This window comes from Protopterus annectens, chromosome 8.part0, assembly GCF_019279795.1.
Source record: "Protopterus annectens isolate FY-2018-M chromosome 8.part0, PAN1.0, whole genome shotgun sequence".
Lineage (NCBI taxonomy): Eukaryota > Metazoa > Chordata > Ceratodontiformes > Protopteridae > Protopterus > Protopterus annectens.
The window spans coordinates 1,826,157,115-1,826,183,336 of NC_056741.1; the positions used below are offsets into that span (position 1 = coordinate 1,826,157,115).

The window sequence follows — 26,222 nt, forward strand, 5'->3', positions numbered from 1 at the left end:
ATCTGCATATGGTAGATTTTTGAGGCCCTGGATTCTCCAGGTGAGGAACCTGTGTGGTGTCTCCAGCTGCTGCATGTGCTTTGCAAGGTACATGCTGAATGGGGAGTTGTACTCAATAATGGGCCTTATAAGGGAATAATACAGGTATATTATGACCTCCTTGTCCCTGGATAAGATGCCCTTAATTATGAGGTGGGCCATGTAGAAAGCTTTTCGTACAATGGAAGCAATGTAGTGGTCACAATTCAGGTTGCTATCAATCTGGGTGCCCAAATCCCTCACGACTGATTGCGTGCTTAAGACATTGTTATTAATGTGATAATTTGTGGGGACATCACTCTTTCCAAAGGGGATGGTGATGCATTTTTTGGTATTCAGCTTGAGGCCATGTTTCTGGCACCAGTCATTTGTTTGGTTGAGACCCTCTTGGAGTATGTCCACATCACTAGGAGAGTTGATGACAGTGCACAGCTTGCAGTCATCTGCAAACTTGGTCAACTGTGGCCCAGTGGTTTTGGCCTGCACCTCAGAAAATATATCCCAAATAACAGAGGCCCCAAGACCGAACCCTGGGGTACTCTGCTTGATATGGGTCTACTGCTTGAGGTGGCTTCCCCTGTTTTGACTAGGTGGGTTCTATCAGTGAGCCAGTTTGCTACCCATCTGGTAATATACCGGTTGATGCCTAGTTGAGATAGTTTATCTATTATGCCTGAGTGGGGAATAGTGTCGAAGGCTATGGCCAGGTCAAGGTAGGTGGTGTGCACCGTCTTCTCCTCGTCCATGGCTTTGGTGACTGTCACAAAAAAGTTGACCAAATTTAACAGACATGACCTCCCCTCGATGAAGCTAAACTGTATGGGATCAAGTGTTTGGAGGTTGCCAATGTCCATGTTAATGAGGTCCATGATCCGTTCCATGGCCTTGCAGATCAGGCTAGTTAGGCTGATGGGTCTATAATTTCCCAGATCGGTGGACGCTCCACCTTTGTGTAAAGGGATGACAGTGGCTGTCCTCCACACAGCTGGGGCAAAGCTGGTACTCAGGCTTTGGTTGAATAGAGCGCCTAATGGTGCTGCTAGTTCCTGTAGAATGCAGCCTGGGATGTAATCAGGTCGCATGGAAGCTATATTTTTTGCCTTTGAGAGAGCAGAGATGACCTGATCCCTGGATATAAGGGGAAGGGGGCAGGTACTGGGAATGTCCTGCTTTACTGATGGGGGGGGGGGGGCAGAGGGGTGAAATTTTTGCTGAATCTGTCAGCCAGCAGGTTTGCTATATCTATGCATTTGTATATGTGGTGTCCTTGACCCCCAGTACTGAACAGATCTGGTGCCTCCTTTGAGACTGTGGACATATGTGAAGGCATTATGATCATCTCTAGTAGATGTGGCCAATTTGGACTCAAAGTTTGCTTTGGAGGATTTCACTAGTGCTCTTATTTTCTTGTTCAGGCTCAGGAAAGATTGCTTCCAGTTGGGCACCAGCTCATTCTTGGTCCTGGACAGCAATTTTTTTCTTTTGTTATAGAGTTTATTTATTGCAGATGTCCAACAGACAGATTTACTCTTCCTTGCTTCTATGGAAATGTTCATGTAGTCCTTTGGTATAGTTTTGGATACTGATTCCAGTTCCTAGAGAGGGGGAGGGGGCTGTGAAGCTGTTTATACCATCCTTCAGGAGGCTGTAATCAGCTTTGGAGAAGTTTTTTTTTGTTTGATCATAGCTAGAGGGAGGTTGGGGGAGATGGGGACTTCAAAAGTGACTTCTTTATGGTCGGATCTTACCAGGGAGCATGATACTGCAGGGATGCTGCAGTTGTTACTCATGTTAGTTAATACCAAGTTCAAGATATAATCACCTCTTGTGGGGGTATCAACTAGCTGTACCAAAGTATTTGCATTGGCAAAATCGAGGAATCTCTGGGCATTTGTGTTCTGGTATGAGTAGTTCTTACAGTCTATGTTTGAGTAGTTAAAGTCACCCATGATCAGAGTAAAGGGTTGAATCTTGATAGAGTCAGAAAGGTCCAGATAGGCAAATTGGGCATCTTGAGTAAGATGTAGGGGCCAGTAGCAAGCTATGATTTGTATAGGGGTCTTTTTAATGGTTAACTGCACCTGGAGTGCCTCCTGTGCGTCATACTGTTTGACCAGCCTGGAGATGTGTATGTCTTTAATATATTTTGAAACTCCACCTCTTTTGAATGTATGATAGGATGAGCAACCAGGTAAGGCTCGGGTGCTCTTCGCAGCTTTGAACCAGGTTTCTGTGACTGCGCAGATGTCAGCATTTTCCAGGGTTAAAAGTGTTTGCAATGAGTGCAGTTTCAAGCTAGCATTTAGCAGCATGAGCTTTAATTTGAGTTTTGTTGAAATTTTTATGTTGGTAGTTTTAACCTCATCACTTTCTCTGCGGGTGAGGCAGGAGTCTTTGCCAGAAGCTTGAAGCTCAAGTGAGACAGATGCAGGCCATCTCTGACAATTCGTAAGCAGTCAGTAAAGAATATTTTGACCTGTCGTGGGCTCTTTGACTGTTTTAATTCAGGGTATTGTTTATGAAATCAAGTTAATTTCTGGGTGTGGCCTATATTTGAGGTTTAGGTCTCCCAGTTTAGTGATGTCAGTTAGTTTCCCTGAATGATGAAGTATGAAGTTCATCCATTGTATTTAAAAACTGGACATAGTTTTCAAGGGTCATCAAAGGGGTTCTGTAATATTCTGTGCCTTGATAGTTGGGTTTTATTTAGGCTGAGTTAAATCTCAAGAAGTTCGGTTTGTGGGTCTCTGTAAGTCTGTCTTGAAGGAATGTAGTCTTCAACAAATATGGATACTCTACCACAGTTTCCATCTGTTCTAAAGGCATGGTAGATGCAAAACATTGATAATGGAGGGGTGTCTTTTAGCACTCTTAAACCAACTTTCAGTAATAATAGACATGTGAATGTGCTTCAAATGCAGGAATGCTTCAGTATCAGAAAATCTGTTATTTAGACTCCTGGCACTGAGGAACACCACAATGATATACTCAAGTGCTTTGCTTTTAGATTGAAAGATTAGTTGGACTAAAAAGGTACTATGGGGGCAGCAATGGCTTTGGCAAGTATGCAGAAGCCTTGGAATGAGAAGTGCAAGCCATCTATGGCAAAGCTGATGGGCTGTGCAGTATTTCATCCTATGCTGACACATACTGTATCCCCCTTGAATGACACCTGTTACTAAGTCATTTTATGAAATCAATCATCTTTTCCTTGTACCTCAGCATCATTCTTGGTGAATGCAAGATTCTGCTCAATACCAGTCTTTCCTGCAGTTGTGACATGCAGGTAGAGCTTATAAATGTATCTGCATTTCTCTTACGGTTTTGAGTGCCAGGTCATTTACACCCACATGGACCACCAAAATGTAGTTGTAATTTGTTCATCCTTAAGGTTTCGAGGGCTCTTGAAACATTGGATATGTTGACACCAGAAAGACAACTCAGTCTCATCCTGTTTTTTTTCCAGCCGTGTGAGGGTAAAGTCTGTGTGTTTAACTGTGGAGTTAACAATCACTAGTGTATTACTGCTAGTGGAGGGTCTAAATGTATTTAGTTTGGGGCAGTTTTTTTTTTCCGGTCACTCTCGATTGCTGCTGTAAGGAGTATTTGTGATGGTATTTAATTTCCACTGAGACCTAGACTCGTTTGACCTTGGCGGCTTAGGCAATGACTTTATTACAGCCACAGCATATAATAATTCATATGTTTGTGTGAAGTACTGTAGGAGTCTGTAGAGCTCACTGACAGTGTGTGTGTGTGTGTGTGTGTGTGTGTGTGTGTGTGTGTGTGTGTGTGTGTGTGTGTGGGTGGGCACGCGTGTTTGCATGTGAGAGAATTTTGCCTTCATCATAATTAAATATTTGCATCTTTCATGCGTCGTTTGTGATGGGGTAAGTAGTAGTTCATTGTCCATGAACATCAGGCAGTTGCTACACTGCCAAGTAAAACAAAAAACATTACCACCATGGAAGGGAAAACCGTAAATCAACAAAACATATTTATTCCAAAACAAACAACCAGTAAAAAGATGAGCGCTTTTGTTCACGTTAGTACATGAACTTTAAAATATCATAGTTTTACTAGTTTAAAAATACAAAATCGACACTCCCTTACTTTAAGAATCACTGATGTCACTGCCTTAATAAAAATCTCCTTTAAACCAGTAAATTAAAATCATTTAAACGCCACAAGTGGTTCAAAACTACTAGCATAAAAACATTTTTCATAATAAAGTAAATGGCTGTAACATTTCTAATCTTGAAAAAGAAAAATGGGATATTTTCAGCTTTCTTAAATGACAAAAAGTGAGATATATGAAACCAGATAAAGGGGTGGGTTGGTGGGGATGGATTTGTATGATTATAATAAGCATATGTTTGAAATTTTGGAGGTTGATACCTACGAGGAAGTTACAAAGAGTTTGAAAAGAGGTACCACTCAGAAAGATTTCTTACAGGTTAGACAATAACAATGGATGCATCGGATTATGCCTGGGGAGCATGATATGGCAGGAAAAATTCAGGGGCACGTGGGCTCAGGAACAAATGCATCTTCACATCAATCAAAAGAGATAGGGTGACAAAGGAGCTGTGGACAGCCAAAGAACTTAACAATATCCAGACAATTACCAAGACGACAACACATACCACAGTTATGTGGTAGACAAACAAGCAGCAAGCACGATTCTTGTGTAGACAAGACATGACAGCCATGACTTTGTGGAACACAGCACTGACATCCAGGGTACATCTGCCAGAGACTTCCTGCCAGGAACAAAAATTTTAATTAAGCAGAAATCTCATGATCCTCATATGAATGGGATGCTAAAACCTACCACAGTGTTTAGCATGATAACAAAGGAGTGGGGACGCCCAGACACAGATCTTTTTGCCTCCCCTTACAATTGCCAAATACAGAAATTTTGCACAAGGACTTATCACTCTCAAGCATGGAAAGTGGATGCTCTATCATTCAGCTGGAAAAACCTGACAGTCTATGCCTTCCCTCCGATGCCTCTTCTCACCAAGGTGCATCTAAAAGTCAGACAAGATAGGCCAAAAATGATCCTGATTGCACCAGACTGGCCATGCCAGCACTGGTACCCAATCCTAAAGACTTTGTCCACCTTGGCCCCTACCTCAAATCCCTCATCTTCTGACACAGCAAAACAATCAGATTCTGCACAGTCAACTCAGAACCTTAAACCTGGCAGCATGGTGGATAATGTAGCCACTCAGACTGCAGCTCTCTCTAAAGCTGTTATGGATGTAATTCTGGAAGCCAGGAGGCCCAGCACTAGGAAATCTTATGCAGAAAAATGGAAGAGATTCTGTGCTTGGAACCAGGCACAAGGACTCGACCCACTGGTCCCTAATATACCTCAGATTTTGCAATACTTGACTGAGATGTTGGACAAAGGCCTATCTTTCTCATCTATTAAAATCCATGCCTCTGCCATTTCAGCTCATTACAATGCGGATCCTCCTATTTTTTCACATCCTCTACTATGACAGTACCTCAGAGGGGCAAAGAATATAAGACCCCCTAGAAGAGCACCAGTACCTACTTGGGACCTCAATTTTGTTTTAGAAAAACTAACACTGCCTCCATTTGAACCAGCCAGCACAGCTGATCTTAAATTCTTGTCATGGAAAACTGCTCTGCTCCTAGCAATAACTTCAGCAAGAAGAGTCTCAGAGTTACAGGCTTTGATGGCTGTGGAACATCTCCTCATTTTTCATCAAGACAGGGTTTCTCTTAGAACAAACCCAACATTCATGCCAAAAGTGGTCTCCAATGTGGCCTTAAACCAAACCATTCATTTGCCTACTTCCTACCCAAATCCCCAGAATAAAGGGGAAAGACTTCAGCATGCTTTGGATATACACAGGCAGCTACGACTCTATTTGGACAAAACAAAAAGCTTTCAGAAAAACTGAGCAACTGTTTATAGCACATGCTGCAGGATCACAAGGAAAGCCTATCACAAAGCAGACAATCTCCAAATGGATAGGGCACTGCATCCGCTTCTGTTATGCACAACATGGCAAATCTGTGCCTAAGGGCATTAGGCCTCATTCTACCAGAGCAGCAGCCACTTCAGCAGCTTTCCTCAGAGGGGTACCAATCAAAGACATATTAGAAGCTGCAACCTGGAGCTCAGTGCACACTTTTACCAAGCACTACCACCTACCTCTCTACTCCAAATCCAGAGCAGGCTTTGCCACTGCAGTTCTGCAGGGCTTGTTAGCCTCGCCAAATCCAATCTAGACCCAGCCACCCAGCCTAAGCTTTGGGATTCTACCCAAGTGTAATGACTGCAACAGTGAAACACGATGAACATAGTACAGTTGTGTACCTGCCATAAATGTAGATGTTCGAGTGTATTCACTGTTGCAGTCCAGGTTACCCACCCACCATCCCCCTCTTTGCTGGGACTATTCTGTACTTCTCAACTCTATACAACCTATATGGTGTATTTGCTTGTAGATGAAGGAAATGTTTATAGTACTATATGCATGGTTGTTTGGCATATTTATATCTTTTCAGCCTTCCTGTCTGGGGGCACCTGACATCTGGGGCAAGAAAAACTGAAGAAAATGGTGTCGGTTGCAACTTTTATACCCCTGACGCACTGACGTCAGGGAAGAGGCGACAGCAACCAACGCCAGACCAAGACTTTGGAACTCGGGCTGACTGCTGGTCACCTGCCAGCAGGATAACCCAAGTGTAATGACTGCAACAGTGAATACACTCGAACATCTACATTTATGGTAGGTACACAACTGTACTTTTCCTTTCCATGGCGGTAGTTTTTTTGTTTTACTAAATTTGTGAGTTTCAGCTGTTTTTTTCTTAAGCATACCAAGTGTTATGAGGCTGGCAACAGAGGGGTAACAATCTGGCTCACATTTCATTTAGTTCAAGAGTATAAAAGTTTGAGAAATAATCTGAGTGGTATTAGAGTGCAGAAATTTGGGGAAATGCATTTTATCTGAATGGTATAACATTTATCTGTACATTTGAAGTATAATAAAACAGGTGAATGTGGTCTACTTAAGGTAGAAGCAGCTTTAAGTAACTTAACTAGATCCTAAATAAAGAATTAATGCGTATGTCTCTGGCTTAGGCTTGCTAGGAGTAATATTTCAGTGGAAGGGCCTACATCTATTATGGATCAGTGTGGTTTTGTGGAGGGGAGGCATACATTTGACAATATTAACAGAACACTGATGATCCAGAAGGAAGTAGAATGCAAGAAAATACCACTTTTATTTGTGGATCTTGATGCAGAGAAAGCATTTGACAGAGTAGACTGGGACTTCCTGAGCAGGGCAATGAAAGTATTTGCTTTCCCTGATATAATTATAAGGTTGATTAGAAGCATGTATGAGAGATCTGAAGTGCAAATTAAGATGGGTGGGTCTTCTCCAATAATTTCTGCTTGAGTAGAGGAACCAAGCAGGGTTGTTGTACACTTTCCCCTTTGTTGTTTGCATTATATTTAGAACCATTGGCAAAGAAAATAAGGGATTTAGAAATTCAAGAATATAATTGGTATGGTAGTCAGGAAAAGCTGGCTCTGTTTGCAGATGATATTATTTTATATATATATATATATATATATATATATATATATATATATATATATATATATATGACAAAACCAGAAGAGGACATTACAGTATTGTGGAATATTTTAAGACAGTTTCAAATCTTCTTGGGATATAAATTTAATGAAGCTAAAACAAAAGCAAGAGCGATAAATTATGTACCCACACACAAATTGGTCCAACAATATCCCTATTTATGGGCACATGATGAAATGAAGTATTTAGGAGTATGGATTATAAATGAGTCTGTTGTGGCAGCTAAAGATATGTGGGAAGAGACTAAACAGAAGATAATACAAGAACTAAGAAACCGGAAGCTTTGTTATATGGATATGGATACTAAGATACAACCCATTAAATGTTTTTAGTCCTAGTCTGCCTTGTTCTACTGGAAGAATCAGCTTACCCCACTTGACCCTTGCTGTCTTCCCTTCCCACATAAAATCCTTCAACTCTTTTTTAATTGATAGCCAGAGCTTCTCCTCTGGTTGATAAAAATACACCGGACCTGTCTATAACACTAAAGGGACACACTGGACTAAGTTAATCAACCCAATTTAAGAGTGTGATAAAAGTAAAAGAACAGAGAAGTCGGGAAAAAGATTTTCTTCTGCTCATTTGAGAACGACAAAGAAGTTGGTTAAAGAGTCATCCTTGGACCTGGAGACTGTAGGGCCTGAAAAACCTTGCTCGGCTCCTGCTGTGGTTTCAATGCTGATGGAGTTTCAAATACCGAGCCGGTCCGCAGAACTGGAACCAGCCTCTCCAACCGTGAGATCTCCATTGCTCCAGCGAGTCAGATCTCCTACTCCCTCCTCTTGATCATCCAGAAGCCTCTCCGATGATGATGTGGATCGTGTGGTGTAGAGACTTTTGAAGACACTGATGCTAGCCAAACTATTGTCATCTCCAACCCAGAGGGATTCGGAGCTGACGAAGAACCCCCTCACATCGATTCCTCCTCTGATCCAGTCCAGGACCTCGGAGCCAGAGTGTCTGGAACTGGTTGTAGTGGAACCGTCAGACCCGAGACCTGTACCAGGATCTTCGAGTCTGACAACTGCTCCAACATCCTTGGTTCCACCTGAACTCACGGAGTCTAGGACCAGACACTCTCCTGTCGGGTCTGGGGAGGAGAGTCAGATTGGACAGTTGTCTGATCCAGACCTGCCTCTCTGGGCTTCGGCACGGGTGATCTCAGCTCCTACAATGGCCTCAGACCAACCCACTTGGATCTGGGGATGCCTTCTGTTTCTTCGGAGCCAGGAGATTCCTCGGATCAGGGGCAGGGGGCCTTCGAGGTGATGAGGAGAGTGCTGTCACCACTGACAGCTCTACTCTCAGGTACAGGCATTCTTCCCCCAAAGGCGCCAGTGTCTGTCTCGGTACCATCACATCCACAGAGATGTGGAGACCCAAATCCTCAGGATGCCCCATCAGGTGAAACCCTCTCTTCTGAAACCTCTTTGGAATACCCTTCCGAAGAGGTCCCTTGAAAGAGATTGTGCAAGAGGAAGCATTTAGACTCCCTAGAGGAGTCCATCACTTTGGATATGGACCTCAATGTATCAGAAGGATTCCCCATGGTCACCGTCTGAGAATGTCTCCTTCACAGACATCCTAGAAATCCTAAAGCAGATAGGTGACTGGAAGTCCATCAACCCTTCTGAGGAGGAGTCTATATACCTGGAGACTTTTGGGTCTCACCCTTCCATCACTTGGGTGTCTCCACCTTTTGACGAACTCATGAATGTAGTTAGTCAAAAGGCGTGGGAGTCTCCAGACTCAGTGGAACCTGTTCCTCAGAGGCCAAATAAGTTTAGTTCTGCACCTTCGTATGAGGAGTTTCTTAGGTGGCAGCCACCAAAAAGGAATTTTTAGAGACATCCTCATCTATCCATCCACCGAACTAGGAGCCTCATACGAATGACAGATACGGGATGTGCATGTTCTCTTCAGCGACATTTGCACTCAGATTGCTGAATTATCTGACTCATTTTACTAGGGTTCAGAGAGATCTCCTGAAAGAGCTAGGAGATACTTTACAAGGTTCAGTAGCTGCATGGGTTTTAGACAAGTTTTCTTGTCAGCTCTCCACCTTAAACTCTGTGGTTAACTCCTCCTTGAGGCTTATTTCTTATGCAGCAGATGGAGTGAGCAGGGCAACAGGTTTAGGAATTTCCCTGAGGGGACATTCCCAGATGTGCTTGTGTGACTTTGCAGATCCTTTTAACTCCACCTTTGTTAATGCCCACTTCAATGGTTCATCCCTGTTCAGGCCAAAAGTAAAGGACACACTCACCAGGTGAAAGCAAGAAGAAAAAACTCTCTCTGCCGTAGGAGTCCAATTTTTCACTACCTTCTAGACCTTATCCAAAAGGTCAAAAGAGAGGAAAGATGTGGTTCCAAAACTCCCAGAGAGCTTTTCAGGACACACATGGTGACTCTTCCTCCAGGGGCAGAGGGGGAGCAGTAATGGGAGATGCCATCCACACAGCAGAGGGGGTCCGCAAAATCAGGGTGATGGGGATTCATTCTGTGGTAGGCCCTTTCAGCTCTCCTGAAGGGAGGCCCACCTATCCTTCTCTGGAGGAAGTCAGGGGTTGCTTATCTTTGTACCCAGAAGCCTGGCTAGAAATAACAAAAGATAAGTGGGTACAAAGCATCGTATCCAGAGGCTACTCTATACCCTTTTCCTTCCCCATCCCAGACATAAGAAACATCCCGGATGTTTCAACCAGTCAAAGGGAACAGGCAACTCTAGAAATTCAAAAGTTGCTAGACAAAAGAGTCATCCAAACAGTCCCCACAGACCAAATAGGATCCTGAACTTACTCAAGATTCTTTTTAGTTCCAAAGAAAACAGGGGACTCGAGACCCATACTGGATCTCAGCAGATTAAACAAATCAGTAAGAAAAACAAAGTTCCAGATGGTAACACTGCAGTCAATATTCCACTTTCTGGGAAAAGATGACTGGATGTGCTCTATAGACCTCCGGGATATGTACTACCACATAAAAACGTACAGGCCATCCAGGAGTCATCTGCGATTTCAGCTGGGAGCCAGTCACAGTCAGTTTCAAGCTCTGCCCTTTGGTCTCACTACAGCCCCTAGACTGTTCGCCAAGTGTATGGCGGTGGTCATGGCTCTCTTGAGACGTCTAGGATTCCGAGTGTTTCCATATCTAGAAGACTAGCTCCTAACCACCACCACCAAACATTTACTACTAAGAGCAAGAGACACCACATTACTTCTCTGCTCTCACCTAGGAATCATGATAAATTATGAAAAATCTGCCTTGTTGCCATCTCAACATATCGTCTTTATAGGGGCAGATCTAGACATGACAAAGATGATGGCAAAACTTCCTCCAGAAAGAGTTAGTTTTTTGACATCAGGTCTTAAACCTTCTTTCCAAGACAATGGTACAGGCAAGAATAGTTCTGAAAGTCTTGGGAACCATGGCAGCAGCAATAAACTTAGTTCCATTAGCATGCATGCACATGAGAATTCTGCAGTGGCTACTGTTCACTCAGTGGTCATTGCAGGAACTACCCATGTCTCACCAAATTCTGATAACAGACTCCTGCAAGAAGGACCTTCACTGGTGGCTTCACTCCATTCACATGACATCAGATCGTCCCTTTGACCTTCCACAGCCTTTAGACACAGTAACCATGGACGCCTCCCTGATAGGGTGTGTGGGGGGGGGCATTATCTGGGCAGGACAGTCCAAGGCACTTGGCAGGAACATGAGGCCCATTTGCACATCAATATCCTAGAGATGAGAGTGGTGCTTTTAGCATTGCAGGCACTTCAGAACACTCTTCCGCTGGGAACTATTGCAGTTGAGACAGACAACATGTAAGTTGTTTGGTGCATAAACAAACAAGGTGCAACCAAGTCCTACCCCCTTTGTTGAGAGGCCATGAGAGTATCACAGTGGGTGACCTCCTCCCATCACTTTCTGATAGCAATGCACATCCTGGGTAAATCTAATGTAATAGCAGACCAGTTCAGCAGAGTGATTCTGATGCCTCACAAGTGGTCCCTAAAACAAGAAGTAGTGAAGGTGATTTCCCGCAAATGGGGCCAGCCTTGCTGCAACCTTTTTGCCACATCCATGAATGCTAAATGCAGCAGCTATTTTGCTCTAATCCCCCCTCCGGGGGAGTCACCAAGGAATGCAGTTGTACGCGATTTGACCCTCTGGTCTCCTGTATGCCTTCCCTCCCTTTCCCTTGATACCAAAGTTCTTCAGAAAGCCAGCTCATTGTGAAGCACTCTGATTCTAGTCACCCCATACTGGTCTCATCAAATTTGGTTCCTCTTCCTTTGGCCTCATCTCCAGGAGGAGCCAGTTACAGACGTCTGACTCATGCACTGGGAACACTCCACCCCTCTCTTCAAACCCTCAAATTGACAGCTTGGCTGCTCTGATTCCAATTATAGCCAGGCTCCCAAACTTTTCTCCTTCTGTCAAACATATCTTGATCTTATCTCATAAGGCTTCAACGAGAAAACTTCACATGAGCAAATGGAAAAGATTTTCTTCCTGGACATTAATTAATCACATTGATCCTTTTTCTGCTCCTATAGGTTCTATTCTTGAATTTCTAATGAAGCTGTTTAATGAAGGTGCAGCTGTGTAGCTACCATTTTGAGTCCAGTTAGCGATATCTAATTTTCATATAAGTGATTTAACCCCAAATCTGATGTCTCTCAGATTATGCAAAGCCTTCCTGAAGGGCACTATTTTGCTAAGACCACCCGTTAAGACCCCTCTACACCATGGGACCTGCAGCATCCTGTGATCTGAAGTTCTTGACATGGAAAACAATTATTGTGATTACTATCACTTCTGCAAGAAGGGTTTCAGAGCTGCAAGCATTATCGATAAAGCCCCCCTACATGCTTTTCCACAAAGACAGTGTATCCCTTTGCACGAACCCATCCTTCCTACTGAAAGTATGCTCACAGTCTAATTTAAATCATTCCATAGAACTACCAGTGTTCTTTCCCAACTATGGCAACAAGGCAGAATGTATGCTACACCAACTAGATGTGCATAGACAATTACATTTCTACTTACATAGGACAAACGACTTCAGAAAATCTGATCAATTATTCATTTCATTTTCGGAAGCTAAGAAAGGTGCTCCTGTATCTAAGATCACACTTTCAAAGTGGCTATCAGATTGTATTACTTTTACATACAAATCTAACACAAAGATCTTCCCTGTAAAGACAAGAGTCACTCTACAAGAGCTACAGCAGCTTCTTTTGCTTCCCGTGTTAGACTACCAGTTGATACCATTTGAACTGCTGCAACATGGGCAAGGCCTCATACCTTTATCACTCATTACAAAGTGGATTTGACCTCCAGGAACAGGGCCTCCTTTGGTTCCACTCTTCTGAAGAATATTCTTCCGTGAATTGCCCAAGAAATATGGTGCATGGGACGCTGTCCCAACCAGTGAAGAATGAAGGCGAGATAGGACAACATCACATAAAGAAATTATGTACTCAGCATAACGTTCCATGTGTGTTGTCCATCTTGCCTTCATTATTACATCCCACCCTCCTTCCCCCAGCCTTTGCCTTCTGGAGGACCAAGTGGTCACATTTGCCAAATAATGTTCTCTGACCTTCTTCATTGTTCTATAAAGTGTCAAAATAGCCCATTGGGAAACTGTTATTATCAGCAAACAAGATCTGGGAAGCTCTCCTAGGGCATGATGGGATAGGGATACCTCAAGCTTTTGTACAGGGCCGAGTCGGAACCGAGGATCGGTTCTGAACCCAACCAGTGAAGAATGAAGGTGAGATGGACAACACACATCGAACATTATGATGAGTACTTAACTTCTTTTTTTATTTATCTGCTAGTGTGCATACATGAGCACATGTATGTGTGTGTGTGTGTGTGTGTGTGTGTGTGTGTGTGTGTGTGTGTGTGTGTGTGTGTGTCTTACAGTGTTGTTATCCTTGTTTTAAAATGGCTCTTGTCATATATATGTTTGTACATCATGTCCCAAAATCTACAATCTAGAAAAGAAGTAAAGGCAAGACTGAGCCTTTACAATTAAGCTGTGCTCATGACCGGGGTAACATTTTGAATAACTGAAGGATTACTAATATAGATGTTCTTGCAGCAAGGCAAACAGAAATTAATAACTCCGAAGGTGACTATATTCCCATTATATACCTGAAATTTGGAGAACTATCACAAGATACTTAAAACAGACCATGAAACTTTACACCTTGAAGCCCTTACTAAAATTGCCCCTAAACGTGATGGTGTCAGTGATGCAACAGGTAGCACACACTTTTGGTGCAGAAGGCTGTGGGTGCTATTCCCACACCAGGTAGATGGATTGCTGATACTGCAGTGCAGCATAGGGGGAGTGCTGCACTCCTGAGTATGCTGTCCTCTGGATGCGACATTAAACTGAGGCCCCATCTGTTTGAGTTGGTGATTGCTCAGGTGGATACAACATATCCCATGGCAGTTATCAAAAAGAGTAGGAGTCTTTTATTAAATATATTACTTGTATATTAAATACATTACTTATATAATTTACATTGTATACAACATTTACATTCTTCTCATATATTGCACATTATATATAATTATTTACATTTTTTACAATATTTTATTCTTTTAACCACCTCCCGCAATATATTTTGTATTACTATCTATACAAATATATACACATTAAGACTCCCACTTTTTCTCATAACCAATATCTTATTTTTTTAATATCTCAGCCAGTATCAACTTTCCATTATACTTTGTCTCATTCATTCTTTCATTCCTTATAGGCCAGATTATATAAAACTGATTCCTATCAATTTTGGTTGAAAAGTCTTTACTCCTGTTACTATAATAATCAAATTGTATCATATCCATATTGATTCTTTGTATTTTCATAACACATTCCAAGTAATAATTTTCTTCATGTAACTTATCCATAATTTCATTACCCTTTCACATTGCACAAAACATGTTCTGTTATTTCAGTGGACTGCAATAATGACAAATTCTTTCTAATATTTTTATATGGCATATTAGCTTTTTTGGCAATTTACTTAGAGAAAGTCTCCATAAAACATTTCTACTTTCAATATGCCTTTTCTATTCTGTTTTTAACGCTTTTGTCTTTTTATCCTGTATTTTTCCATAATTTAATACAATAATACTCACTCATTATATCCAAATAAAATATTTTCCTGTTTTCTTCTATTTTGTTATTTTAATTTCTGCAATATAATCTTCTCTTGAAATGTTATTTCTCCATTCATTTATTTTCTTATTCTTTTATATTTGCTTAACAAACTCCATATTGCTTTATATTTTTCTGTCATAATTACCTATTAGAGAACAATTTCCTTCTTTGACTCACTTTATTACCCTGTGTAAATTCAGTGATGCTACATACACCACTGGATTTATCCCTTCCAATCCTCCTCCTTCCACTTTAACATATAATATACCTCTTTTCACCAGGTTCAGCCTGGAACCCCATATAAAGGAGAAGACAATTGTCAAAATATACACTTGCTAAAGATGTTATTTTTCCTAGCAATACAGAGCTTATTATGATTGCACCTTTTCTTATAAGACATCGTATGCATCTTCCAAAATAAACATATATTTCTCAGTTTTGCTGTAGTCTTTTCCCATTGTTTATTCTTTACCATATCATCTCCAAATTTTCTAATAAAGTTATTTCTTTCATGTTAAACTGAGTATCCTCTGTCTTTACTTCTCCTAATCCTGTGCTTTTATCTCATTCACAGTAATTCCTCTACTCATCAGCTGTTCATTAAGTCTCTTAATTGCTTCTTCCATCCCTTGTTTATTCTTTACTACTACTATTATTAATATTATATCATCTGCATGAGTAAACATTACTGGTATTCTTATACCTGCTATAGCCTTACATTCTAATTCTTCCAGTACCATACTGGGTCTATATTAAATCAGTGAATGCTTAAAAAAGCGAATGCTGATTTATCGACCCCATGTAAGCAAAAGCTTACAATCCCGAACACTTGGAACAGCGATTTTTTTTTCCCCAGGGAAAAAATCCGTGTTCACACAAAAAATAAATAAATAAAAAATAAAAACTTCAAAACATTACATAAAGTGGGGGGCTTCGTCTCCTACAACCCCCTACTTAAATATACCAACTCCAATTTCACACTACAGTGAGGAAAATGGCAAAGTAACAGAGGAGGCCAAGCTATTTCTTTCCCAGGGAAAGAAATCGCTTATATGCCGTTTCGCTATTTTGCTGTTTCGTGGTTTCACGTTCGATCAAGACACATTCGAAGGATTATGTCTTTAATTACATAATAGGAACCTGCCATATTCATATTACTAACTACTGCATTCTTAACTAATGCAAATAATATTTCTCATAAGACATCCATACCGTACCCACTTTTTATATCTATTTCTTGACTATTCAGTAACACTTTTACTGTATTGTGTTTATATACTGTCTTAAAAATCTCAAGAATTTTATCACTCACTTGATATTCTTTCATTATTTCCCATAATATGTCACGCTGTATTTTTTCAAATGCTTTATTTAGGTCTCCTACCATAATTTTTGCTTCTGCCTTTCTATAACAAGTATCATGTACAACTTTTCTTATCATTAAAAATTCTTGAATTCCTTTCCCTTTCCTTATAAATATAGTGTTTTCTGACATTAACTTTCGTATCCAATCTTATTTATAATATTTTCATAGATATTTTATAATCTGAGTTAAGTACTATTAGCTTCCAATTTCTTATATCGTCTTTAGTCCCTTCCTTCCATATAAGATTCATCCCTCCAATATATATTTTCTCTTGACTAACTCCATCTTCCAACCATTCATTTAACACTTGTATACATTATTTTTGGGAATTCTTCATATGTTTATACATACAATATTCTATCCCATCTAAACCTATTGCAGATTCTAAATTTACCATTCTTAACACATTATTCAATTCTTCTATTGTAACAGCCTTTTCTTTTTATGTATTATCTTGTTCTGTAAGTTTTTTTTAACCTTGAACCAAATAGAAAATGCACAAAACAAACCTGTATATGAACTCCGTTTATTGCAGTAAAAACACACCAAGATTAAGCGCGTTTGTCTTGCACAAGGGGAATTGCCATGGCAGGGCCTGCACCCCTATATATACAAATATAGTATTATTAGGTTGGGAATTAAAATATGTATTCCACAAAGTCATATAACACCCAGTTATATTGCAAGTTTTTGGATGACATCTTTATTTTGTGAAAGGGAAAAGTGGAAGATATCCCTAACTTCATTAACCACATGGGCAAAACTACCTAATTTTTGGAATTTACTTTATAGCTACAACACTAGAGGTATACATTATTTGGACATGGCAATTTCCCATACACCTATAGGTTTCAAATCTAATATATTTCACAAAAGGACTTGTAATTCTTACCTTCATTATATGAATAATCACCCACTTTCACAGAAAAAAACCTTAGCCAAAGGACAAGCTATAAGAATTGCACACATGACTTCAGATTTGAATGATGTGAGGCAGGAATTTTTCACATTAAGAGATCTGTTTTTAGAAAGGGATACCCAAAACAGATGGTAAAACAAATTATTGAGGAGGTATATGTAGGATGGGAACAAAAATATAAGCCCCTCTTAGGGAACCACCTGTTTACTAACATAGCCCCTACAGATCCTGGTGAAACGAAGATTTACGAGCATGCATGTATAGTGCAATACAGTCCTATATCATATGAAGTGAAAAACATATTAAAAAAGAACTGGAGTATATTTAGGGTGAATAATGATGTGTTAACTGCAGTGGGAGACCATTTTTTATTAGCAAGATTGGCAGGAATATTAAACAACTTATGGAAAATAAGGTACATTTGCCTGTGGGAGGTGCTCTCAATATACAAGTATTTTTAAAGCCCCCCAAACCTACCTAGCTAATAAGAATGCATCTAAGGTTACGTTTAAGAAAGTTAATTGTTTTACCACCAGAGTGGTGTACCTTGCTCTATGTGATAAATGCAATGGATTCTATGTTGGGAAAATGGAGAGGGCGTTGAAAAGCAGAATCGATGAGCACGTAAATGACATCAAAAACAAGAAGGACACAAATGCATTATATAGGCATTCCCTCTCTTGTTCCAGTTTTATAGGTTTTAAATGTGGTATTCCTGATACAGTGGACATAGATTTGGGGGGGTGACTGGAAGAATTTATTAAGTAAAAAAGAGCTAGTGTGGCAACTCAGACTAACAGCTAATTTTCCACCAGGTATAAATGATTCCTTGACTATTCTTGTAGTCCTGAAAGAAAAATCTATGAAACTTTAAGTATTTTAAAATTTTTACATGCATTTTACTGTGCGTGCTTTTTAGAGATATGCTGAATGTATTTAATATATAATAGTTTTCCATTTGTAGTAAGCTAGGTCAGTTTGAATATTAACATTTTGTTTAATTAATATTGTTCATGTGATTTTTTTTTTTAACCATTTCATTGGCTCAGTTTTATGTATTATGTAAACATGTACTGGAATAAAGATGGTTATCAAATAAGTGTGCTTTATTCTGATGAAGTTTTCTATGTGAAAGATGAAAGCGCTTAATCTTGGTGTGTTTTTACTGCAATAAACGGAGTTCGTTTACAGGCTTGTTTGGTGCATTTTCTATTTGGTTCCTGATCTGTTATTCCCACTGCATCAGATATTTGGATTTTGAATTTTTTTAACCTTCCTCGTATATATTTATCTGTCTTAACTTTTTTAAAACTCTCTTCTGTATACTGCTTTACTACATTCATTATTTCTTGTTGACTCCTTACTTCCTCTCCTTTCTTATTAGAACAAGGTTTTATATTACCATATATTAGGATAACTTATTAATGTAGTATGGTGCCACTTGCTTCTTTCATCCTTTTATATCTTTCTTTATATTAATGTTCTTTAATCTTTTCTTGATTTAACTCATATATTTCTTTCTCTCTATTATAAAATATATATTTATCTGTCTTAACTTTTTTAAAACTCTCTTCTGTATACTGCTTTACTACATTCATTATTTCTTGTTGACTCCTTACTTCCTCTCCTTTCTTATTTCTTAATTCTCTTATTACCATCTTTTTCTCTTTTATTAACCCATTCAAACGTGGTGCCACTTCTTCTTTCATCCTTTTAAGAAGTATCTTTCTTTATATTAATGTTCTTTAATCTTTTCTTGATTTAACTCATATATTTCTTTCTCTCTATTATAAAATTCTTTTTTATTACTTATCTTCTGCACCACTTCTTTACTTCTTTGTGTTTTTTCTTTCCCTCTTTTTAACTTTTTGACATTCCATATAACATTTTTATTTGCTTTTGAAACATATCCACCATGCTGTCCAGTTTGGATAAAATAAAAGCTCATGTCTACATGATCTGTCCACAAATGATTAATCATTTGTCTCCCTTCTTTATCTGTTTTTCAATTACTGTGTTTATACCTTTTCCAGTTTTCATGTAATCATTTTTTTCTTGAATTTCTAGCCAAATTGCAAAATGATCAGAAAGTCCTGTAAGTTTTATGCCTTCTTTTATGATACTTGAGCTTTTTGACATTATGAAATTATCTATTTCTGTCTTTAAATTACTTCTTTCATATGTCCATGACTTTTTATTCCACACATACAACTCTCTGGTTTTTATTACTTCCACTTATGCTTTTACATCCCCCCTCTTTTCTTTCTTCACAGTTCATATCACCTACCATTATTATGTCCATATTGACACTTTCATAATAATTTTTTAAACATGTCTTCTCTTGCTTTCATTGTAACAGTAAATAACAGCAATAATTCTATATACTTGTCGTTTCCATCTTACATCTCCAACTGTTATTCTCCCCATTACCACTAATATAAAATCCAACATTATGACTGATGACTTACATAATACTGCTATACCCGAACATGTGTCTATGCCTATATTCCAGATGATTTCACCCCGCCATAACCTTTCCATTTGTAGTCTCTCATATACTGACAATATTCGCATGTCTTCTAATATGATTATGTCCATATCTAATTTTGCACATCATTCTAATACACCTATGCTTTATATTTTAATGCTATTAACATTTACTGCTAATATTCTCATTGATGCATTTTTATATTATTTATATACTCTTCAAAAACAATAAGCTTTACCTTATACTCTTTTATGCTTACCCATAGAAATTTTCTTTTCTTATCCTTTACTCTTTTTCCAAGTAAAATTTTCCTTCCTTTCATTCAGTTCCAATTCATTTCTTCTTTTTCACTTACATCTGACATCCTTTCATTTACTTGCTTATCTGTTTTTCCTTAGTTCTAGTACTTTATTTTATCTGACTCTAATCTGTCAAAATTTGATTTTCTTTCACTTTTTCTTGTTCTATTTGTATTACTTCATTTAGGATCATTTTTTGATCAAGGTATAGCTCTCTCTCCCCCTTTTTTATATTCTTGAATATTTTTCTTACAATACGTCTGTAAATGTTACTTCTCAAATTTAAAACATTTTAAATCACATTTTTTGCATCATGTCCCTCTTTTCTGCAAATGTAACATTTTCTTTTATCATGGTCATTATTCAAATGATAATTTTTTCCAACAAAAAATGTTTTTTATTGTCCCCAATATTTTACAAACCTTCTATTCCCCTCAACATTTATCAAACTTGGTATATGAACAATATTCTCACTTTCCATTTTTAATATCACATTATATTCCCATCCCCCGGTCCATAAACCTCTGTTGTCATATCCGTTCTTTACATGTCTTTAAATAGTCTGGTAATGTCTCTTTTTCAACTTCCATGCGAAACTGAATAAATATTTTCTATTTGTTTCCCTATTAAGTACTTGAGTCACATACAAGTTCCATGGATTAAAGTTCCTTTTTAATTCATATTGTCCCCAAAACTTTTCCATAAATCACCTTGATTCAAATGTAATGTCACAATAAGAGTATTTATTAATATGTATGAAAGCTCAGCTCTTACCTCTTTTGGTGAGATGCCCAAGGGAACCACTGTTATCCTCAATATCATACCTGTCCAAACTTCTATTTTTTTTGTTGCTGATACGTAGTATTTTCCATTCCTTTGTGTCACTTTTTCTGTTCGTCCCCCCTTTCTCTGTCTGCGTATGTATTTTTATTTAACATAGCTGCACCTTCTTCCTCCTGTACTCTCTCCATAATGTCTGCCCATGATGCTGCTTCACCACTCTCCAGTTCACTTTGTACAATATATTCTTGAAGTTCAACATCCTGCAACCCTCTCGATTAGAGGGTTGTAATAATATATCTACCATGGCTCTCACTCTCTTCCTCAACCACCCAGTATGAAGTATTTATTCTGAATCTTGTGAAAGTTTAGCTACCTTCATCCACTCAGCAATGATTCCCTTTCCTTCCATTTCAGTATAACTGCTGGAAGGCTCAACTGTCTTCTGCTCCTCCATTGTTTTCACTAATGTTATTAATTAACTGTTGTTTAGCCATCCTCAGTCACACCTTATTCGACCTTGCAGCTGCTCTGTAAAGCTTTTAAGGATTCTGAGTCCCTGCTCTTAATACATACAGGATGACTCTCCATGTTGCTCCCTGCCACCACTGTGACTGGAATGGAAGCAGGAACTGAACTGGCTATTGTGTCCCTTGCACAATACGCTGTGTAGGGAAAGTTCCCTGATGTCTTGGATAAATTTCCCTTGGTAATATAAATACTACCTCTTGTCTCTCCTGAAAAGAGTCTGCTAGCTTATTGGACTAATGTGGTCAACAAAAGATAAATTTAAAAAAAAATCATGGTTGTGCAAATGCTCCTTACCTGGGTAACTCAGCTTTCCTTTGTCAGTTCATAGTCCCTCTCTCTTTATAACCTCTATCATCTTCTACACAACCAACCTTTCTACCACTCCTCCTCAGTTACATTCCTGTCTTAATCACCACTTTTAATTTCAGTATCTTTCTGACCCTCCCACTTTATCAGTGTCCTTCAAATACTGTCCACTGCTCTCATAACTAGGTTCTATGTCAGTATGTACACTAGTATTCTTACTCCCACTGTCCTCGAGTCATCAGCTATAAAATGTTTCTTTCCTCTTTGTAGCTTTGTTATCTGCCTACCAGCTAATTTTTTATACTGCTTATAAAAATGTTATTTATGACATCTACACTGTAACCTTTCTTACAAATCATATCCAATATCTGCTTGTCACATACATTGCATGTGAACTGTTTGCATAATAAATGTTTTAAACTTTTATTGTCATGTGTAATGTCACCATAGAAGTACCTGCTTTAGCTTTATATAGTGTCACTATAGAAAAACTACCTGACAATATTTAGAAAAATGAAGACTTTTTATCTTAAATAATGTCATTGTATAATAGTAATAATCCACTCCTAAGAGCGGATAAAACAGATTTACGCACAGTTGACTTTGTCTGATCACTCTTGCTTCACCTTCGTGATGTACCTTTGTAAATAAATTCTTCTGTCATGTGTAACTTAACTGTATCTGCTGGAGGTTTTCTCCCTGGACTTCGCTAAAAATGGGGTTTGTCCAGATGGACGTTCATGATCAACAAAGACAAATAAATAAATCACAGATTTGCATTTCATTAACATATCTTTACCCACTAGTGCTGCAGTTTAGTTCCAATGCAAGCCAACATTTAGCACTAATGAGTTAGTTATCTATTTTCTTTTTTTTTTTTTTCAGAAATTTGCTGGGATGGCTTCAAAGGAGTTAAAGTAGTGTCTGTTCCAGGAAGTGTTTCATATGCTCAAAACCATGGTGTCTACTCCATTGACCAAGAGGTAAATGTAAACATCTTATTTTTTATACCGGTAATTTTAGTTGTTGTTTGATTTAAACATATACAATGTAGCCTAGTTTCACTTAAGCAGACATTAGTCAGATTGTAATGATAAAGTGGAGATGATGACTTCTGCTTAGCTCTGCAAGTGCCCCATATTGGGATTTACTGGTTAACCATCTCAGTGGCACGGGTAGTAGTAAATGTAAAGTTATTGCATTGACTTATAAAGTCACAGAATGTTTTTCCTTGATGTTTGCTGATGTGGATGTAACAGGATACCATCACATTGTCATGTGTGTGTGTGTGTGTGTGTGGGGGGGGTTGTATATACATATATGAGCACTTTGCAACCACTAAAGCCATGCTATGTTGTAATATGTAGGCTTACTTTTTGTACTATGCTTTTTGAGTGCCTATCCTATGCCCGCCTTGACCCGCTCATTCCTTAGTTCTAGCTTGAAGCAGCAATTGCCAGTGGGGGCAAGAGTCAGTCAGTGCATAGCCGGCTCCATGGCATAGAGTGGTAAAACTCTGGCTATCCCACACCTAACCAGTGTTTGAATAGCGACGCAGGTGCCTATAGGAGCTGATCAGGGGGGATGGGAGTGAGCAGCTTGCTTCTCCATACTGGAAGGAGGGAGGTGACTCTGGTTTGCCACAAAGGTGACACTTTGCTGAAGCACTGGATACTAAGCAGTGGAGTTTGAGTCTGCTGAGACCACTCTTTCTTAGTGCATTAGCTCAGACAGCTGAGGAAAATTTGACATGTTGCGTCTGAGCAATGGCAGAGATCAGAGGAGTTCCTAAATAGGATGCTCCCAAGGGAAGACTTAGACCATCTCCCTGGGACCATACTCTACCATCCAACTCTTGTTGGGGAATGGAGTGTTGATTGATATTCCCAGACAGTACCAAATGAGCTGTAGGACTCTCTTTTACCTTGGAATGCCAAACATGTCCCCTGGAATGAATGAGCCAAATGGGTGCCAGTATTAGACCCACTGGGCAAGGTTTGGGGGGTAGCAAAAAGAAAAGAAAAAAGTTGCACAGAACTTGTCACCCTGTGTGGTTTAGCTTTACTGCATTTTTTTTCTTGCCCTGTCCTCACTTTTTGGTAAGGAGCATGCACAATGCTTGCAGTAGAGCCATGTGCACTAAATTTGTCCATGCTGTATCCCATGTCATCCTGTCTGCATTGCTTCAAAAATACATGTTTTGGTAGCTGACTCCTAGCCACTTCTAGGTCTCCCCTCCAAAGTTGGGTGTCCTTTATCCTCACCTAGTCTTTGAAGAAGGTGGGCAGGATTTCATCCACTTATTCCATCATTCCTCAGCTGGATCTGTGATGCTCAAGCCACTACAGAAACCAGAGTCAACAGTGGCCCAGATTGACAGTTTGGCTCTGTGCCAGCAGACTGGCTATAACATCAAACATTCACTGTGCTTGAAACTAATCAAGAAGAGACAAGTCAACTGAACTTAAAAGAGACTTAAAGGGAAAGAACAAGAACAAAAAGAGTAAAAACCAAATCCGCCCCTTGGCTAACCAAAGATACCAAAAAACTTATGCTACAAAGAGACAAATCCTGGAAAACATACCATCAAAACAAGCAGACTGAAACTTTTCTTAAATATAAACAACTCCACAACCTTGCTAAAAAACAAATCATTAGAGACAAAAAGTCCTACTGTATTAAACTCCAGTCTAACCAATCTAAAAGCCCAAAAGTCCATTAATTCTCTTCTCAGCCCAGGTACCAAAACCAACCCCTGCCCTGACACCAGCAAATCTGAATTTGAAATATCCTCTCTATTCAACTCCTTCACTAACTCCATAGTTGAACTGACCAAAACCTTCCCTAACAATAACCCGACCCCTTAATCAACCCTTTCACCACCACCTACAACACCCTCCACCCCCAACCCTGTGCCTATATTCAACCTTAAACCCATCTCAACATCCTATATAAAGAAATGACTCTCCAAATTAAAACCTTGCTCCAGTGCCCTGACAATATCCCATCCTCCTTCCTAAAAATAGCCGCAGATGGTGTCGCTCTTCCCATTAGCATCCTGATCAGTAGATCCATGCTAGACTCTTATGTTCCCAAACTATGGCGCACTGCCTTCATTCTACCTCTCCATAAACGAGGCAAAAACAATAACATCTCCAACTTACGCCCCATAACCATCCTCTTCCCAATTTCCAAACTACTAGAAAAATGCATTCATGTTCAGCTCATGCCATTCTTAGCCAATAACCAACTAATCACTCTAACCCAACACGGCTTCCGTCCAGGCCATAGTACAATCAATGCACTTCTCTCCTTCCTAGAGACAATAAATCTTGCCCAAGATTCTGGAAAAATAGTTCCTATTGTTCTTCTAGATATGTCCAAGGCATTCGATACAACTCCCACACCCTATACCCCAGGGATTACCAGTGTCACTGCTTGACAGAGACACAGAAAAAATGAACCTATCTCCTAAACCATCTTTCCGACCTTAGTCTCTTCCAGAATACCTTATCCTGGTTCTCTAGCTACCTCTCCAATAGATCTCAAGCTGTAAAATGTTGGACAGGCACCTCAACCTTCCTTCCCACCCCCACTGGGGTTCCTCAGGGATCCATACTCAGTCAAATGCTGTTTAACATCTTTATTAACAATTTCTACAAGGCCATACCCAATGCCAAAATTGTACAATATGCAGACGATTCCACATTAATCTGCAGTGCCACCAACTTCCCAGAGCTTCAGACACTGACCCAAGCTGCTTTCTCCACCACTGAAAATTGGAAGCTTCAGAATCACCTCTCACTAAATGCCAATAAATCCAAAATACTATTATTCTCTCCCTCAAAAGCTTCCCCTCTTGATAAAAGCTCATTCCAAATCATTAACCAAAACAACTCCACTATAGAGGTTGTTCCCTTTGCCAAACTACTTAGAGTCACTATTGATGAACACCTGAAATTCGACAGTTACATCCGGCAAAACATTAAGAAAAACCATATAAAACTTGGTATGCTGTACAGGAACATCCAATTTCTCTCTCCTTCCACCAGACAAACGCATGCCACTACCTATCTACTCCCCTCACTAATGTATGGCACTCCTCTATTAACTAACTTATCTGCCACACTCACTTCAAAAATGGAAGTCTGTTATAATAAGATTTCTAAATTTGTCACCAAAGCCAAATACTCCTCCCATCACTCTATTGCCCTTAATTTGTTACTCTAGCTTGAACTCTCCAACCATCTAGACTATCTTCAGATTACCACAGCCCACAAACTAATCTTTCAACCCTCTAAGTGTCCTGCTGTATGCAACATCCTTCTCCCCTACACCCTTCAGAGAACTCTCAGATCTACTCACCAAAACCTAATCTGTGTCCGAAAACCCAATTGCCCTGCAGGTCAACTCCTGTTATCCTTTTCCTTAGCAAAAAAATTGAATTCTCTTCCTTCCTCTCCAAGGACCTGTGCAAACTTTGAAAACTTTAAATCTCAGTTACATTCCTACCTTTACTCTAACAGAAAATGCAACTGCATTCTCCCCACCTAGTCCTATAATTCTCTCTCTCTCCATCTCTAAACCCCTCTCCAGCTATGATTACTGGCCTCTCTGACTATGATCTATAGGCTACCACACATATGTACA

At 39.5% G+C, this 26,222-nt stretch overlaps 1 protein-coding gene across 1 annotated transcript in view; it reads left to right on the forward strand.

The window, feature by feature from the left end:
- The window catches only part of FCSK (fucose kinase), a 1,855,962-nt gene that overhangs the window by 954,799 nt on the left and 874,941 nt on the right, over positions 1-26,222 (forward strand). Inside the window, exon 6 of the mRNA XM_044081314.1 lies at positions 22,458-22,555. Coding sequence (XP_043937249.1) covers positions 22,458-22,555 — 98 coding nt within the window. The remainder of the gene's footprint in view (positions 1-22,457; positions 22,556-26,222) is intronic.